Here is a 16,656-nt window from a genome sequence, read left to right as displayed (position 1 = left end):
TATGGGACATGTGTGGGTGCATGTCTGCAAGCATGTGTGAGGGTAGATGTGGGGTATATATGGGTGTATGGGGACGTGCATGAGTAGATGGGTGTGGTACATGTGTGGGCGCATGCGTGGGTGTGCGAGTGGGAGTACAGGTGTGGGTGCATGGGGCTACTGGCCAGTGGCTGATTTCTGGGATCCCTAAGTGTCCTGCCTCCATTTAGTTCCAGGAAGACAGACACATCACTTATAAGCACTGCTTTCTCAGAGTGCAGAGGAAGCTGACCCACTCTAGCCTACATTTCTTGCCTCTTCATGCAGTAGCATCAAACAAAGCCTGTGGCTCACTCAGATATTCATCTTGATGTTCCAAAATGTAAACATACAACTTGATGCTTTCTGCTGACGGTTACAATGGAAGAATGTACAAATAAGCATGACAAGATGATAAGCCTTTCCACAATACCGAGCATAGCCTTTCCTTCATCCTCTAACTCAAACCGGAGCGTCTGAAGCTCCTGCTCCATCTCCATGCGGAAGCCCTCCAAGGACTCTCGGTGTGCATCTTTCAGAGACTGCAGCTCTTCAGAATGCTTCTGTTGTAGGTGACTCTCCAGAGCCTGCACAGGAGAGGGGAGAGGTGAATCAAGTTATGATGCAAGAATGCAGGAAACAAAACAGAAACAGGTGGGAGCCCAGTAGCAGGAAGTGTAAGCGGCTGTAGTTCATTCTCATGAAAATCAGATAGAAAGTAACTGTAACTGGAAAACAAAATCATTGGTATTCTAATTCAGTGGAGAACAATGAATTCTGACACCAGTTTGGCTCAACATATTTTGTTGAAATTGGAAATATGGACCTTTAGCTTTAGGCGGTTTTCAAATGAAATCATTTTTCTAAAGTTGCTAAGGATACGAATTACTGAAAACTAAGGGGGAAAAAAATCCTGTGCACACACACAGGAAAGAAAGAAGGTGTTATTAAGAAAACCACACAAGGCCAGCTCCTCGTTTAGGTTTGCCTACGCAGAGTGAGGGCATTTATGAAACTTCACTCTAATGAAATCTTTTATAGCAATTTCTATAAAATATTTGTGTGAGGAAGCAAATTCTCTGAGAGTAAGTAGCTAGATATGTTGTTTGTTTGTTTGTTTCCAGAAATGTTTCCTACATACTAATGAGCTGAATAGCTGCTCCCTGGGTGGGGTGCTTCTTTGAGCAGCTGTGTGGACCCCTTAGGGAGTGGATGGCAGAAAGTCGTGGTGGACATGACATTGACTGATGTACCTCTGGACCTGGCTGTGACTCTTCTGCTTCCTGGACTGCGGTGACGGGCACTGCGAGCCCAGCTGTGCTTTCCCCAACTTGAAACTGTGAGCCAAAGTCTTTTTCTTCCCTGAGGTTTTCTTGGTTGTGGAGCCCGGGCCTCTGGGCACTGTGGTCTTGAAGTCAGGGTGGCTATGCTGTCTGCAGGAGACCCATAGAAACTTCTGGATAAAAAGGACGTGGGGCATTTTTCTGTGATGCTGTGCGTCCCTGTACATAATCCTAATTAAACTCACTGGTTCATCAAGCTAGACTTGTTGCTTTGGTCTGCTGCTGGTGTCCTACCTGGAGTGAGGAGACATTTGTTCCTATCTCCCCAAGGGAAAGTTAACAAAACATCCAGTCAAGGATTCTGTCAAGGTGACATAAAAGTAATTAGAACAGACTCCATGTGATACATTGTTTAAAAGGTTATGTGGATGCAACACCTGCCGTTAGGAGAAAGCACACGCCCCAGGTACTTAAGGCTGAGTGGTGAACTGACACAGTTTTTGTTACATTTTTACTGTGACACCTAAAATGAAATATTTACAAGACTATGTCCTATAACTAGTAACTAGGGCTACATTTCTTTACCAGAAAAGTGGTATTTTAAAATTTAATATTTGGTTGCTTATTACCATACAAAATGCCTCTCAAAAGCAAAGCATAAGTGTCTTCCAACATGGGCAAAATAAAGGTTGTCTCGCTGAGGTAGAACCTACAACTAGGTAGTTTGATGACTTCATGACAACATAAACATGTCAGGTTCTGATTTCTTTTGAAGATCAAAGTTAAGTGATTTTTAAAAATGCAAATGCATAGCATTTAACTACCGATAAGAATTCATGATTTACTTCAATTCACAAGGAGCAGCCAATGAATAGATTAAGTTAGAAAGGCTGCCAGGCTGCTCTGAATTCTTGATTTGGTTTCTTTCTTAGAGACCGATTTTCATGTAGCCAAACCTGTACTCAAACAAACTATGTGGCCAAGGATGACCCTGATCCTCCTGCCTTCACCTCCTGCAGGGATTGCCGGAATATGGCACTATGCTCAGCCTATCGGATCTAATTTTTAAACAAAGAAACCTCCTTGGTTTTTCTGGACATGATTCATAGATTACAATTTACTGTATTAGTAAGGTGTTTATTTGCTTTTTGAAGCCTAAGATTTTTCTAAAATTATTTATTTTTTATACAAAGAAAATATTTGTATTTATATATAGGTTAATGGTTGATATCAGGACACAAAAAAAGGTTTGAAAATCTTTAATCACTGTTGAATTCAACCCTAGCAATTTATTTACCATTTGGTAAAGCTAATGTCTAAAAGCAAATAAAAAAAATGAAGAAAGAGCCTTTATCTGCAATCCATATTATGTTGAAAATGATAGTATGACTGTGTTCTTGTATAAAGTCTTTGTTATACTAAGGTCATTGCAAGAAGGTTAAAAAATACATTGTTAAGAAATGAACTAAACAAGCCAGGTGGTGGTGACTCACGCCTTTAATCTCAGCACTTGGGAGGCAGAGGCAGGGGGATCTCTGAGATCAAGGCCAGACTGGTCTACATAGTGTGTTCCAGGACTTCCAGGGAATAAAGAGTAACCCTGTATCTAAAACAAAAACAAACAAAGCAAAAAACAAAACCACAAAACAAAAAGAAGAATGAAAAGAAATAAACTAAGCAAGAAAAAAAAATCAGAATCAAATTGTGTCAGACTAATGGTTCACAACTGAATAACCAATGCTGGGGAATGGCTCAGGTGCAGCCCTTGGCACAAGCATGGTGGCTTAACCTCAGATATCTAGTATCCACTTAAAGAGCCAGGCAGGCAGTGTATGTCTGTAACCACGGATTCTGGGAGCTCAGTAGTCATCTAGACTATCTGAATCAATAAGCTGCTGGTATCGAAAGACTCAATCTAAAAACAACAGTTATGTGTGCAGAAACCGAGAAAAGCAGCTGACACTGATCTCCTGCCTCATATTCTCGTGTATATACCCAAATGAACACACATGGACACATTTGTATACACACACACACATGCTACTCCCTAGAAACATAAAGCAAAGGAATAGGTATATGGAGATTCTAGCATAGAATCTAATAATGTGGGGGTGGGAGATGGTTCAGTGAGTGAAATTTTTGCTGTGCAAGCCCAAGGACCTGGGCTTGTTTATTTATCTGTGTGTGTGTGCTTATATATAAGCATGCACCTGACTGCAGATGTACAGGACGTGTTTTCTTTCTTTCTCTTTCTGTGTATATTGGTTAGAAGACAAAGGAGGGTGTTGGTCCCTGTGGTTCATCTTGTTTTAGGCAGTTTCTTGTTGTTTTGTCATAGTCAGCTGGCTGGCTAGCCCACGAGCTTCTGGGATTTCTCCTGTCCCCACCTTCCATCCCACCATAAGAACACTGGGATTATAGATGGAAACTCTTGTGCATGGCTGTGCATGAGTTCTGAGGATGTGAACTCTAGTTCTTATGATGGAGTGGCAAATGTCTTACCCAAGAGCTGTCTCCCTAGCCTAGGACGTGTGTTTAGCTTCCCAGCATCTGCGTAATAAAACAGACAGGGCAATGCACACCTGTAATCCCAGCGCTGGGAGGAGACAGGAAGTTCCCTGGAGTTCACTGGCCAACTTAGTTCATCAGTGAGCTCCAGGCTTAATGAAAGGCCCTGTCTCTTTAAAACAAAACAGGAAACAATAAAGAAAGATACCTAGCATCAACATCAGGTTTCTACCTTCTCATGTACAAGTATACACACGTGTGTTCAAGCTTTCTCTCTTTTCACACTCTTTCACACACACACAGACACACACACACACACAAAGTAAAAAGTATAGGACATGATAATAAGGGGCTGGAGAGATGGCTCAGTGGTTAAGAGCACTGACTGTTCTTTCAATTCCCAGCACGCATATGGCAGCTTGCAACCTCTGTAGTTCCAGTTTCAGGGGATCGGCACCTTCACACAGACATACAGGCAGGCAAAATACCAGTGCACATAAAAAAGTAATAAATAAAAATTTAACAAGAATATGGTAATAATATAATAATATATTAATTTGTTTTAAATCCCTTTTGAGTTATTGTAGTATAATGTTTCATATTAGCTGTGAGATATTATTATAAAAATTATATTTTAAAATATCTGCAATCTCATTTCATCATGAATACTTTTTGTACATAGAGAAAAAAGAATGCAAGGGTAAAATGCAAGATTAAATTCTTCTTTTCATCTCTTGGATCCATTTCTTTTTTTGTGGACTCAGAGTAAAAACAAATTTAGAGTTTAATAAAAATCTGACTGTGATGTCATGCACCTGTAATTCCAGCAGTGAGGAAGAGGCTGAGGCAGGAGAATTAGGGGTTCAAAGTCAGCCTGGGCTACAGAATGAGTTCAAGGCTAGCCTGGGCACATGAGAGTCTATCTCAAAAAGTTTTGATGAAAGATTATTACAATAATAATACACTATGGCTAGGACAATGACAAGTGTTAACTGTTCCGGAGCCAAAGATGTGCTGAGCTCAGCACGTGATAAATGAATAATTTGTCTGCTATTATGTACAACTAGAGTGTTTGTTTAAGCACTGTCACCCCTATAGGAAGTCACAGTCTAGAGGATAGTTCAATAAAACAATGTGTAATGTTTTAAAGAATGAGAAAGAGGAAGACAGGGAGAGAGAGAGAATGAATGGAATTCCTATGGAATCCATCCTTAAGAATCTGAAAACTGGTTGTTGCTGCTTCATCTTCAGATACCAGGTTTACATTGTGCTACATCTGGACCACAGGCCACTAAGAAAAAGAATCAAAAGGCTAACTCTCATCAAGCTCCTGGATGATCTCTGAACATGTTTCCCCCGGAACCTTACTCTTTGTTCCTTTTCCTTCTCCTCTTCCATGTTTTGGAAGGCTAGGACATGTGCTTCTTTGAGGGACTTGTGTCTCTGTTGGTGCTGCTCCTCCAGCTCCTCCAGCTCCTGTGTGAGTCGCTGGCGCTCTTGTGTGAACTGAGCCTGCAGCTCCTGCAGAGACGTCTGTGACTGGCAAAGCTGCAGCTCCAGGTTCTGCTTGAGCAGGGAGATCTATGCCAGAAAGACACACAGCAGAGACTAAACACAAGGCGTGCTTCCCAGACTGCCCATCCAAGGGGAAGAGCGGCCAACAGATCTGATGAAGTAACAGTCTTAGGTTAAAACTTTCTACAATAAAAACCTAACTAAAAATTCACCCGTTGTTATTGAATGTGTGTATGGTATATACATGGGGAGCTCAAAGGGAAGCTGAATGTAGTTGGATCTCTCCTTCAACCTTTAGGTGGGCCACGGAAATGGAACTATGCTACGCTTGACCGGAAACACTATATGCTGGGCCATCTCGCCAGCCCAAAAATCTAATCTTGAATTAACACCAGTTTAATTCTATCTTCAGAACTTACCTTGAAAATAGCCTAATTACAGTGCTTCTTCCTAACACGGAATTTGTAGCTCGTGTCTAGAAATCCAGTGCACACCTCTGCTGCAATATATTTAACATTTATCATGTGAATGGAAACACGAGGTAACTAACACCATTGTAAGGTTAGGTCTCTCTGAGGAGATGACCTGTAGGTTAAATGGCCTCTCTATGAGGCAGTAAGTGTGACAGTGGGTTCGGAAGGGAGATCTGCCTCACCGCTGTGTGGGAACTGGAGTTTTCTGTACACCTTCACTTAGAGCAGCTTCTAGCATACAGGAAACAGGCAATAACTGTCAGCCAAGATTACTCGGGGGCTAAAACCCTGATTTTCTGAAAGATGTCAGGGTGTTATTTATTTATGTGTGTGTGTGTGTGTGTGTGTGTGTGTGTTTGTGAGGGTTCCCACAGAGGCCAGAAGAGGGCATCATATCCTATCTCCTGGAGCTCCGGTTGTAGGCAGTTGTAAGGTACCAGGCATGAATGCTGGGCCTCTGGAAGAGCAATAAGCTTTCTTAACCACTTAATTCCATTAAGTGGGAAATGACTTATCGCTCCTTATGAAAACCAAAAAACATAAGCCCTAGTATGTCAAGCATCATTTATGGCTGTTTTAATTAAAATGAAGTCTTTTCTCAGAATAAAAAGCATGTGAGTATAATGAAGCATGGGTATTGTGTACATAGCAATACATGCTGCTGGTGAAAACTTTATCTGTTTCTGTTCTTACCCACAGGTTAGTGTAACCTGAACTGATGTAAATCAATCTTACTCTAGAAGAAGTCTGGAGAGAAGAGGAATTTAGAGTCCAGATAAAAAATTATAAAATATGCTGTGTATGCAACTTAGGACACCATTCACCCATACCTCAGCAAAACAGTGTCTGTGGTCTCCAGAGCCAACTGAAGAGAGCCTTCCGCCGTGAGCAGGAGCCCTTTCTCTCTCTTTAAAAATTTGTTATTATTATTTTAAATAAATTACAGTTTATTCACTTTGTATCCCGGCGCCCTTTCTCTTTTTAATGGCAACAGCTTTCTTTTGATGTAGCACAGCAGGAATATGTTTCACAGAGAAAACGTGGGAGGAAGAAGAAAGACTGGACACTCACCGGAGATGCTAGGCAAGGCAACAGGGGAGAGCTACTCAATGCGCAACAAGGAAGGTGAAAAGCAGCAGGAATAAGTCTCTGCAGTGAGCTTGCCTGAAATGTTAACTACAGAAAGGGTTTGGGACAGAGTTACAAACCATGATTAATAGAAGAGTCAGCCAAGGCTGTCAGGGAGATAGCCAAACCCTGGTGAGAAATGCCACAACTGACACAGACGCTTGGCCTGTCATTATGTGCATCAAAGAAGCTGTTTTACTTGTTGAAGTTTTGCAAATTATTAATTTGTACACAATGGTATGTTTCAGAGATTAACAGATCTGGGGGCCAAGGGAGGAAGTGTAAATCTGATTCCAGGCAATTCAACTTCTTAAAAGTCTGCTGAGATAGGGTCTTATTCTGCAGCGGAGACTAGCCAGGAATTTATGGGGATCCGCCTGAGTTCACAGATTATGGGTTTGAACCACCACAGATGGCTAACTTCATGAAAAGCCATGGCAGCTGATAAGGCCATGCCGTGGAAGAGATTCTAGTTCATGTGGCCACAGTTTTATGCAAGGCGCGTCAGGATGAAATGAATACTGAGGAGAGCCCAGAGAGAAAAAGCAAGTCATGAAAGGTAACAGCAGGAACACGAATGTGAACACTGAGCTGTTCACATTGGCAGAGTCCCTCTCTGCCTGGCCAGCGGGGTCTTGCATTAGAAAAGGCACCTATCCACCTGCTTACGGGTTTATTCCTCCGCGTCAGGATGAGTCTCACGGTGACTGCCTCGCGTTCCCTTGGGGTTAACTTGTTATAGAACACACATGGGAAAGTTGGGGACAGTGTGTCATATGTACAATCTTAACTGATATTCTCAAAGCTCTTCTTTGGCAACTGACCAAGTCAGAACTAAAATCTAGTCAGCATTTTCCCCTCTAAGCTGTATGCCCTGGCACAGCCTGTGTTCATCTGGAAAGGGTACACATGAAGTTTCACATTGCCCAAAGGTACCATTTGGTCTGTAGTGGCCCCAGATCTTACCCTCTAATCCACTGGTTCTTAACTTTCCCAATGCTGCGATCCTTTCATACAGTTTCTCATGTTGTGGTGACCTCACAACCACAACATTTTTATTTTTTTCATTTTATGTGCAGTGGTATCTTGCCTGCATGTATGTCTGTGCAATTCCAAGAACTCAGTTCCAAGAACTCAAATCTTGGCATTATAGACAGTTGTGAGCTGCCATGTGGGTTCTGGGATTTGAACCAGTGTCTTCTGAAAGAAGAGTCAGTGTTCTGAACCATTGACCCATCTCTTCATTCCCATACAATTGTTTTTGTTGCTACCTCATAACTGTAACTTTGCTATGGGATAGATTTCATGGTGACTGCCTTGTGTTACATTATGAATTATAATGTAAATACCCGATGTGGATCCCCCCAAAGGGGTCACAACCCACAGGTTGAGAACCACTGCTCTAAATGCGTAGGTTAGTAAAAGGCCAAGTATTGCCTAACATGTGTTTTACTTTTGTAATATCTGCTTTAAACGTTCACCGCCTCCCATTGTGCTAACTGGACCACAACTGTGTCAAATTGTATTAATCTGAGTACAGATTATGCGGAATAACATTAAAATAAAAGAACTGTAATTAATTATACATTTAAATATAATCAGTTTAAACTTTCTCCAGCTTAAATTTTGTACACTATAACATACTTTACCTTAAAAGAACTCCTAAAACTTATTTTCCAACTTAGAATGTATGATAAAGATTTGAGTATATACTCTAGAAAGTAATACACATTATATGCACACAGACACCATGCAATTTAGTAGTCAAATATATTCATTTTATAGTCTTAACTTCAGAAGCATATAAACTCTAAAGTTTCCACATCCATGTTCAATGAAGCAATGTGAATTATGTGCAGAAAGCCATATCATGCAATGCAGCACATTAGTAGAGCGGCAATAAGTCAATCAGCCTTTATTTAGCAGGAAAATTGCATACCATTAGAAAGGACAGATAATGAACAAAGCAGTGTAATGTGAACTAGGATGTTTTAAAGCAGTGTAATATAAACTAAAGTTTTATAGCAGTTATTTAAGCATCTGAGTTTAATACAATTTTAAAAGTGCAGATTAATATCGAACAGTTTTAATTCAAAATAAAATAAAATAAGGAAGGGGTCTGCACTAAATGTTTGGACAACCTTGATCAAGAATATTTTTATAGAGTACAGGACTTCTAGAAAGATGCTTGTTGAACAGTGACTGAGAAGCAGCAGTTGCTTTGAATTATATTTTTGAACATTTTATCCACTTTTTAAGGATTTGTTTTTATGTGCTTGGGTGTTTTGCCTGCTTGTCATGCCTGTGCACCACATGCGTGCAGTGCTGTAGAGGCCAAAAGAGTCTTCTGGGGCTGGAGTTACAGAGGGTTGTGAGCTGCCATGTGGGTGCTAGGAATTGAACGCAGGTCCTCTGGAAGAACAGCCAGTGATCTTAGCAGCTAAGCCATCCTGCTAGCCTTATTTTAATCAATTTGAAAGACACACAAGAATCTTTCTTTCAGAAAAATTAATCCTTAATTTTAAAAAACTCCTACTAGTCTATGTAACCAAGTAACGTGTTCTACATTTTGCAAACAATTTGGAAGGTTTAGCTGCATTGGCAGTGATTGCTATTCGCTGGTCTCTACCATTTAACAATGCTTTTTGAAAATAAAAGCTTTACTCTCTTTTAGAAAATGTGGCATTAAAGACAGGATTTTACAGAAATGTCAAAGAGAAAATACATTAAAATATATTATTTATTTCGTAGGAGGAAGTTTTGCCTGGCTGTGGACTCCTTCACATGTGCCCTGAGTGTTGAAGCTGCTCAACATAGATACTAGAATGAATCTAGTTATCTAGTGACTTATGAGCATCCAGATATATTTCGATTCTATAGTTAACTCTAAAAGGAAACAATTCAAATCTATGTTGGCCGGTACGACAGGGTGCCAACATGGGCATGACACTAAACTGCCAATTTTTTTTTTTTTTTTTAATGTCATGTTTGGTTTTTATCCCCTCCTTCAATCTTCTTACAGGAGCTGTAGAACCCACAAGGCACATGGTCTGGCCTCAAGAGAAAGCCTGTCTTGTGAGAGCGAATGACCCTCAAATACAGCGTACGTTAATCTCTCCTGACCCTCTGAGATTTGGGTGCCCTGTTGGAACTGGGTCCGGGCCTTCAACACGTTTGTTTCTAGTTACCAAAGGAAGTGCGCACTGCACATGGCACACGCTCTGGTAGCGCTGCATAGAGAATCTTGGGCTGGAGGCTCAGCCTACAGAGCTTGCTCTAGTTCTGTCTCAACATAATGGCCGAGTTTGTTTTGTTTGATTTCTTTTAAAAAAGTACATCAGGTATAAACTGACAGTTTCTACTACATATAGATAATTTATCTGATAAAATACTGATTTATGTCTTGTACACTAAAGTTTCTGGGTGGATTCAGGAGACACTTAAAAACACTTAGTTTGGCGCTCCTGACAGGGACACACATCCTAAGTGTGGAAGAGGGAGAAGAAAACTCCACTGTGGATGTGAGGTCATGAAGGTATATCAACTTAAAGGTATTGGCAAAGTCGTACTCACAGAGCCAACTCTGGGTGGCCTCCTCAAAATGAGTGTACCCTGGGCTTTATTTGATGATGTTAAATGATTTTTTTCCCTTTTAGAGAGAATAGTGAGAGTTTATGCTTTCACTTTTTTTTTTCTCCCCACAAATGGCATTCTGAAGGTGTACATGGTGTTCAGATATTTTTTTTGCTTCGCTGTCTATGGTTTACGAGCCAGGGGCTCACCGTATTACCTAGGCTGGACTCGAACGTACTGATGTAGGCCACCACATACAGAATTTTATCTCCAATCTTCTTTTATTTTCAAAATTGTTATTATTATAACAGGACCTGCTATACCTTAGGGTGCTAGCCTGGAACTCCTGGTCTTTCTACCTCTACTCCAGAGCATGCCAAAGACCTCCCTAATGCTTTTAAGGGCACGTTCCATACCATCACTGTCTCCTGCCTGTCTCCCTTTCTTCACTGTCAATAAGCAGCTTTCAGATTCTGCTGGAATCACATGTCACCATCCTGAAGAACAAGGGGCTCCTCTTTTACTTAGTACATAACTAGGTCTGTTAACAGTCATATTAGCTTAATTGCAAAGTATGAGGTTTATTACTTTTAAATATTAATAGCAATACTAAAAACTATTAACTTAGGCATAGTAGAATACAATAAGAACAATTTATCAGTATGTCAATGGCTTACATACATTTTCATGAACAATGGTGAAAGGTGCTGAGACATTTTAATTCTTTTTAAGAGACTACTAATTTGCTATTATTAAAGAATCCAGGGAGAAGGGAAAGTGATAAAATTATATTTCAGTTAAAAATATACTTTAAAAAAGAAGAATATATTTCAGGTCATGAAAAATATTCATGAATAGGTCACTCTGAAAAGCTTCTGTTTGGCAGTTCCAGGAAAGACTGTTTTTTGGACAATCCTAAACTAAACTTGGCAATTAAGACCCACAGTGACACTTGCTAATTTTCTCGGAGGTACTAAAAATTGTTTTCCCAATCTTAAGTAAAACTATAAAGCAGTTATAAAGAAGAGGTGTATTAGCAACCAAGTGATGTTTTTAAGGATGGCCTATGAGAGGTTAACTCCTGCTAAGAATGGAACTTTTCCTTGGGAAGCTGGACCAACGCATGGTGGGTAAGGAATGCCTACCTGCCCAATGCTGCATGCTAACAATTCAGTTTGGCTGTGGATAATGGGGATGAAAGGTGACCAATGACAAATATGATGTTATATTTAAGGCTTCAATTAAATGAGGATTCACTGTATTAATAATATTTAAGGCTATTTTGTCTTAGGGGATGTATAAGGATGTTCCCGTTCAGGTACTAATAGTTAAAATAATGCACTTTTACTTATATTAAGCCAAGTGAACTGGTTTTTATTTAAAAGTACACTATTAATGGGGAATAGCTATGTCATCAAAATGTTCTGAGGTATAAGGTAATTCATTTTGACAACAATTGCATTTTATTTGGGTTCTTATTTCTATCCCAATCAACAAATACCTCAAAAAAATTTCGGATAGACATTAGGCTGATCAAGTCAAAATTCTTACTCTATGGTATGTAATTTTAATGTTAACAAGAATGTCTTGTTCATCAAAATTGAGATAAACATACCTGTTGCTTATTTTAAAACACATTAAGAAAAGTATGCTAGTCATAGCTATTTATTTTTCAATTTACTTATTTTTTGGAAGAGCTGACTACGAAAAGCCAGTAGATTTTTCTTCTCTCAGGTAGTAAAAGTGAAAACACTAAAGTTTCCAGGACACATCTCAACTCAGACTTTGATTTGTCTGGGAGGGCGCTGGCAGGCTGCCCTGTGCCCCTAAGGGCATGCACTGGAGGAGGCTGCAGCCCGGCCTGCGCTCCAGTGCCTCAGTGTCCCAAGGGTCGGCAGTGGAGGCAGTGCCCAACTCTAACACTTTCGTCTTCTACTACCTGCGAAAAGGGACTCATCACCAACAGGCATCCTCTGGAAGAAGTGTGCTGACCTCTGTCCTGTGACACCAAGGCACCCAGGAACTCACTCAGAGACATTCAGCTCTTAATCTTATCACGAAGGACAAGGTATTAATGGGATTTGATATGAAGATAAATCTCATTTTTTTCTTCAAAGATAAAGAGAAACATGCGGAATATTATTTTGAGGGTTAATTTCTGCACACGTGTGTCTACATAAAAGTAAAACAATACTTTTGCAAATTCTTAGGAAAGGGATTTACCTCACGTGTTAAAAATTACATCATTAAAATATATTTAAGTTTATGAACTTTCACAAATACTTATTACTTTTAAGTGAAGTCTATTGGTACTTTAAAAAATAACCTTTTAACTAAAGAAAAAATACATTTTGCATTTATTCCCATTTTAGGATAATCAACTAGTTAATATTTTTCAAGGATATTACCATGCCTTTCAAGATTTACATTAAAATAATGAATTTTATGTATAAGATGAAAGTCTAGCTTGCTTCATCATGAAATACACTCAATAAAACAATATGGTAGATGTATGAACGTAACAAATGAATGGTTGAAAGTTAGATATTCTTAGTACCCATAAGCAAAAAGAAATCTTATTGTGTGCTAAAGTATATTTTTGTGTAAGTTAAAGCTTCAAAGCAGCGTTGTTATGCAAAATCAAAAGTGCCATGCCTTCTGCACAAATCCTAAGTGCTGCTCACTTACATTGTTGATAGACTTATGCAAAGCTTCACCCAGAGAGTGCCGCTATGGAAAAAAGATCACAGAAGAAAGGGGGACATTCAGAAACTGGCCGAGTGAGAGAAGGAAGGATTAAAGAGCGAGTGTGAAACACAGAACGTTAATTATAACATGTTCACAAAAAACAGTTCTGAGAAGAAATTTGATTCAAGAAGAAATGTAAGACACAGTGTAAACGATCTGCACGTAGTCCCTGAAAATCACCTGTGGGTGTGTGGGCTGCCGACTTACCTATGCAGAGGACTTAGGGTTAGAACATGTGAAGTGAGTCCAGCGTAAAACACGATGGTTACTGAAAGGCAAAGCAGGGCTGTCACTGTCCTCAAGTCCTCCAGGGAGCTGCAGCCTAACTATTCAAATGCTGCACACGAATGGCTGGGGGGTGTAGTTTTCTCCAAGGGGCACATGAGGACCACAAACTGCCTTCGTATTTTTGAATTGCCGCTACCTTGACATGATCATGGGAAACCGGGACTAGAGAGAAAAGATGAAGTGGTTTTGTATCTTTGATGTTGTTTTCTAATGGCAAGAGGCCGACAGTGAGGCTGGAGTGCTGGCTCAGAGGTTAAGAGCACTTGCCGGGCTCAGTTCCCAAAACTCACAAGGTGGTTCACAACCATCTGATTCTAGGAGGTCTGATGTCCACCCTCTCTGGAACTCTGATGGACAAGCACACACATAGTATGTATACATACATACATACAAGGTAAAATATTCCCAAACATAAAACAATTAACCTTTTTTTTTTTTTTTTTGCTTGTTTGTTTGTTTTTGTTTTTTTGAGACAGGGTTTTTCTGTGTAGCCTTGGCTGTCAGGGACTTGCTTTGTAGACCAGGCTGGCCTTGAGTGCTGGGATCCTCAAAAACTGTGGCCTGGATGCGTGTGTCCCCAGCTCACCAACTCCGCTGTTAACATCCCACCGGTCTGTGGGATGGTATTAGAAAGTGAGACCTCGGGCATAGATTAGGGCATGGCGGCAACACTTTCATTAGTGGGTACTGCCCTTATACAGCCCAGGCTGCTTCCTCATACCCTCTGCTACTGAAAGCGCAGAGCTGTAAGAAATGCTAATGTCCAAGACGAGGACATTCCATCGGTATAGCCTAAACTATGGCAGTGGTAGCAGTGAGGGTTCTGCTCTAATCTAGAATGCTGGAGGTTGTTTACGACTGGGGACAGAGCAGAGGCTGGAGTTCGGGCTGCATGCTAGAAAAGCCTATATTACTATGAATGGACTCAGTGGTAGGGCTCAGAAAGAGAAGTGGGCAGGTGCAGAGAGGTGTCAATCACTTTAGAGGACACTAGAGAATGCTGGGGAAATGGACTGCTGGGAGAAGTAGGGAGAGTAACAGCCACCCACATAAGGTCTCCGGTGGAAAAGAAAATCACAGTGCTAAAAGTGGGAGGAATGGTAATGGTCATCTCTTCACAAAGAAGCCAGGACCTTTGCTGACAGCTGCTTCTATACTTCAGTCTTACAGAAAATAGAACTTAAGCAAAGAAACTGGATGTTGAGTTGAAGTGATTTCCGAGCAGTTTTGAAGGTCTGAAGTGGCTGTCGTTGTAAAATGCAAGAAGAGGAAATGGAGGTTAGATAGATGGCTCAGCAGTTAAGAACACTTGTTCTTGCAAAGGACCAGGGTTCAATTCCCAGCACCCACATGGCTGCTCATATCCACCCATAATTTCATTTCAAGGGGGATCTGATACCCTCCTTTGACCTCCACTAGCACCAGGTATGTATGTGGTGCACAGACATACATTTGAGCAAAACACTCATATATTTATTTAAAAATAAGTTTTAAAGAGGAGATAAACGACTTAAAGATACAATTATTAAACAAAAAAGAACTAGAATGTAAAACATTTTTAAATCCCCAGCCTATCCATAGTGTAAATGTAGGAAAGCAGCTTTTTTAAGACAGCACGGAAGTCTGCCTGAGGATCACTTGATACATTAGCATGGCCGTCGACCACGGGCCAGGGAGTTCTTACAGCAGTAGACAGCCATTATTATGAAACAAGAGGAAAGACCCTGGGCATGGTGGCAGACCTTTAATCCCAGCACCCAAGAGCCACAGTCAGGGCAGAGCTATCTCTGTGAGTTTGAGGCCAGCCTGGTCTACATAGTGAGTTCCAGGACAGCTAGAGCTATACAGTGAGACCCTGTCTCAAATAAACAAAAACAAACAAACAAAAACAAAGGAGAGGAGACAAAAGAAGAGGAGGAGGAGGAGGAAGAACGATATTCCTGATGAATTATCTGTGTCCTTGGTTCATAAAGAAGAGATCCTTTGACTCACTGTTAGCAAGCCACAAGGATTCCACCTGAAATGGGGGTGGGGTAGAGTTCCAAAGCTTTAGGGGCAGGACTGACACCCAGTGAGTGTCTCACTGTCTCTGGAAGCCAGGACCTCAGCTACAGTGATGCTTGAGGGCAGAGGGGTGAAGAGGCAGTTCTCAAGCCTTTAGATCCCACTGCACCTGCCTTGCAGTTTGGAATGATTCCTTCCCTTCCTAGTTCTCACACAGGAAATGGAGTGCCTATCTTAGTCTTTCCCCATACTTGTATTTGGGACGCATAAAAGTTAGTGCAGTGGTTTGGATGGTAAATGTCTCCTGGAAACCCGTGTGATAAAGACTTAGCTGTTAGGGTAGTGTTATAGGGAGGTGGTAGAGATTTAAAGGGATGTGGCCTAGTACAAAGCCTTAGATCACTGGGGACAAAGCCCTTGAAGGGTAGATCATGGGACCCCCATCTCCTTCTCCATTTCCTTCCTGGTCTGGAAGTTTTCTCTATGGCATGCGTTCAGCCATTGACATCCTGGCACCACACCAGAGGCCTTCAAAGTAATGGGTCTATCCAAGTATGGGCTGAAATCTCTAAAACTGAGTCAAAATAACCCTTTCACTTTATAATTATGTTGGATATTTTGTTACACTAAGAAAGCTGACTAATGTCTCCATGGGTTGTAGCAGAGGGCAATTTGCTTCAGGACCAGTCCTAATATAATCTGACTCTGGTCTGATCTGGATGAGGCTTCAGATTTAAGACTTTAGGGTTGTTGATGGAATGAGATGAAGAAGTGGGAGGATGTTGGTATGTGAGGAGTATGCTCTGCATGTGAGAACTGCCATGAACACTGAGTAGCAGGAATGACAAAATCATAGTCTTCCATGGAGGAGCATTAGGACAGTCATACTTTGTCCTGATTTACTCCCCTCCTCCCTCATTCTACCCACTTCTCTTGCTGGTCCCTTTTCTTTCCAAAATTGTACCCCTTCCGATTTCACTTCACATGCGTCCTAGTACCCTCAACTTTCCCTACTCCCTTCACTCTTTAGACCTCTTTGTCTATTTTCATGATTCCCTTGCCAGTTTCATAACACACACACACACACACACACACACACACACACACACACACACACA

The 16,656-nt window shown here is 40.9% G+C and overlaps 1 protein-coding gene across 7 annotated transcripts in view; it reads right to left on the bottom strand.

The window, feature by feature from the left end:
* Nucleotides 1–16,656, bottom strand: part of Fam184a (family with sequence similarity 184 member A) — a 99,220-nt gene that overhangs the window by 17,908 nt on the left and 64,656 nt on the right. For 4 of the 7 annotated variants that reach the window (XR_008719254.1, XM_055599459.1, XM_055599461.1 and 1 more), the window contains exons 10-12: nucleotides 13,187–13,228; nucleotides 5,178–5,390; nucleotides 452–605 (exon numbers count right to left, since the gene is read on the bottom strand). Coding sequence is in view for 6 of the 7 variants with exons in the window: in XM_055599459.1 (XP_055455434.1) it covers nucleotides 452–605; nucleotides 5,178–5,390; nucleotides 13,187–13,228 (409 nt within the window). In the remaining variant the exon portion in view is untranslated. The remainder of the gene's footprint in view (nucleotides 1–451; nucleotides 606–5,177; nucleotides 5,391–13,186; nucleotides 13,229–16,656) is intronic. The other 3 variants (XM_055599460.1, XM_055599463.1, XM_055599464.1) reach the window with 1 other exon arrangement.

This window comes from Psammomys obesus, unplaced genomic scaffold (genome assembly GCF_907164565.1).
Source record: "Psammomys obesus unplaced genomic scaffold, mPsaObe1.curated_primary_1811, whole genome shotgun sequence".
NCBI classification, from domain to species: Eukaryota; Metazoa; Chordata; class Mammalia; order Rodentia; family Muridae; genus Psammomys; species Psammomys obesus.
The sequence above is the reverse complement of the archived record's forward strand: the minus strand, read 5'-3'. Positions and strand labels throughout refer to the sequence as shown.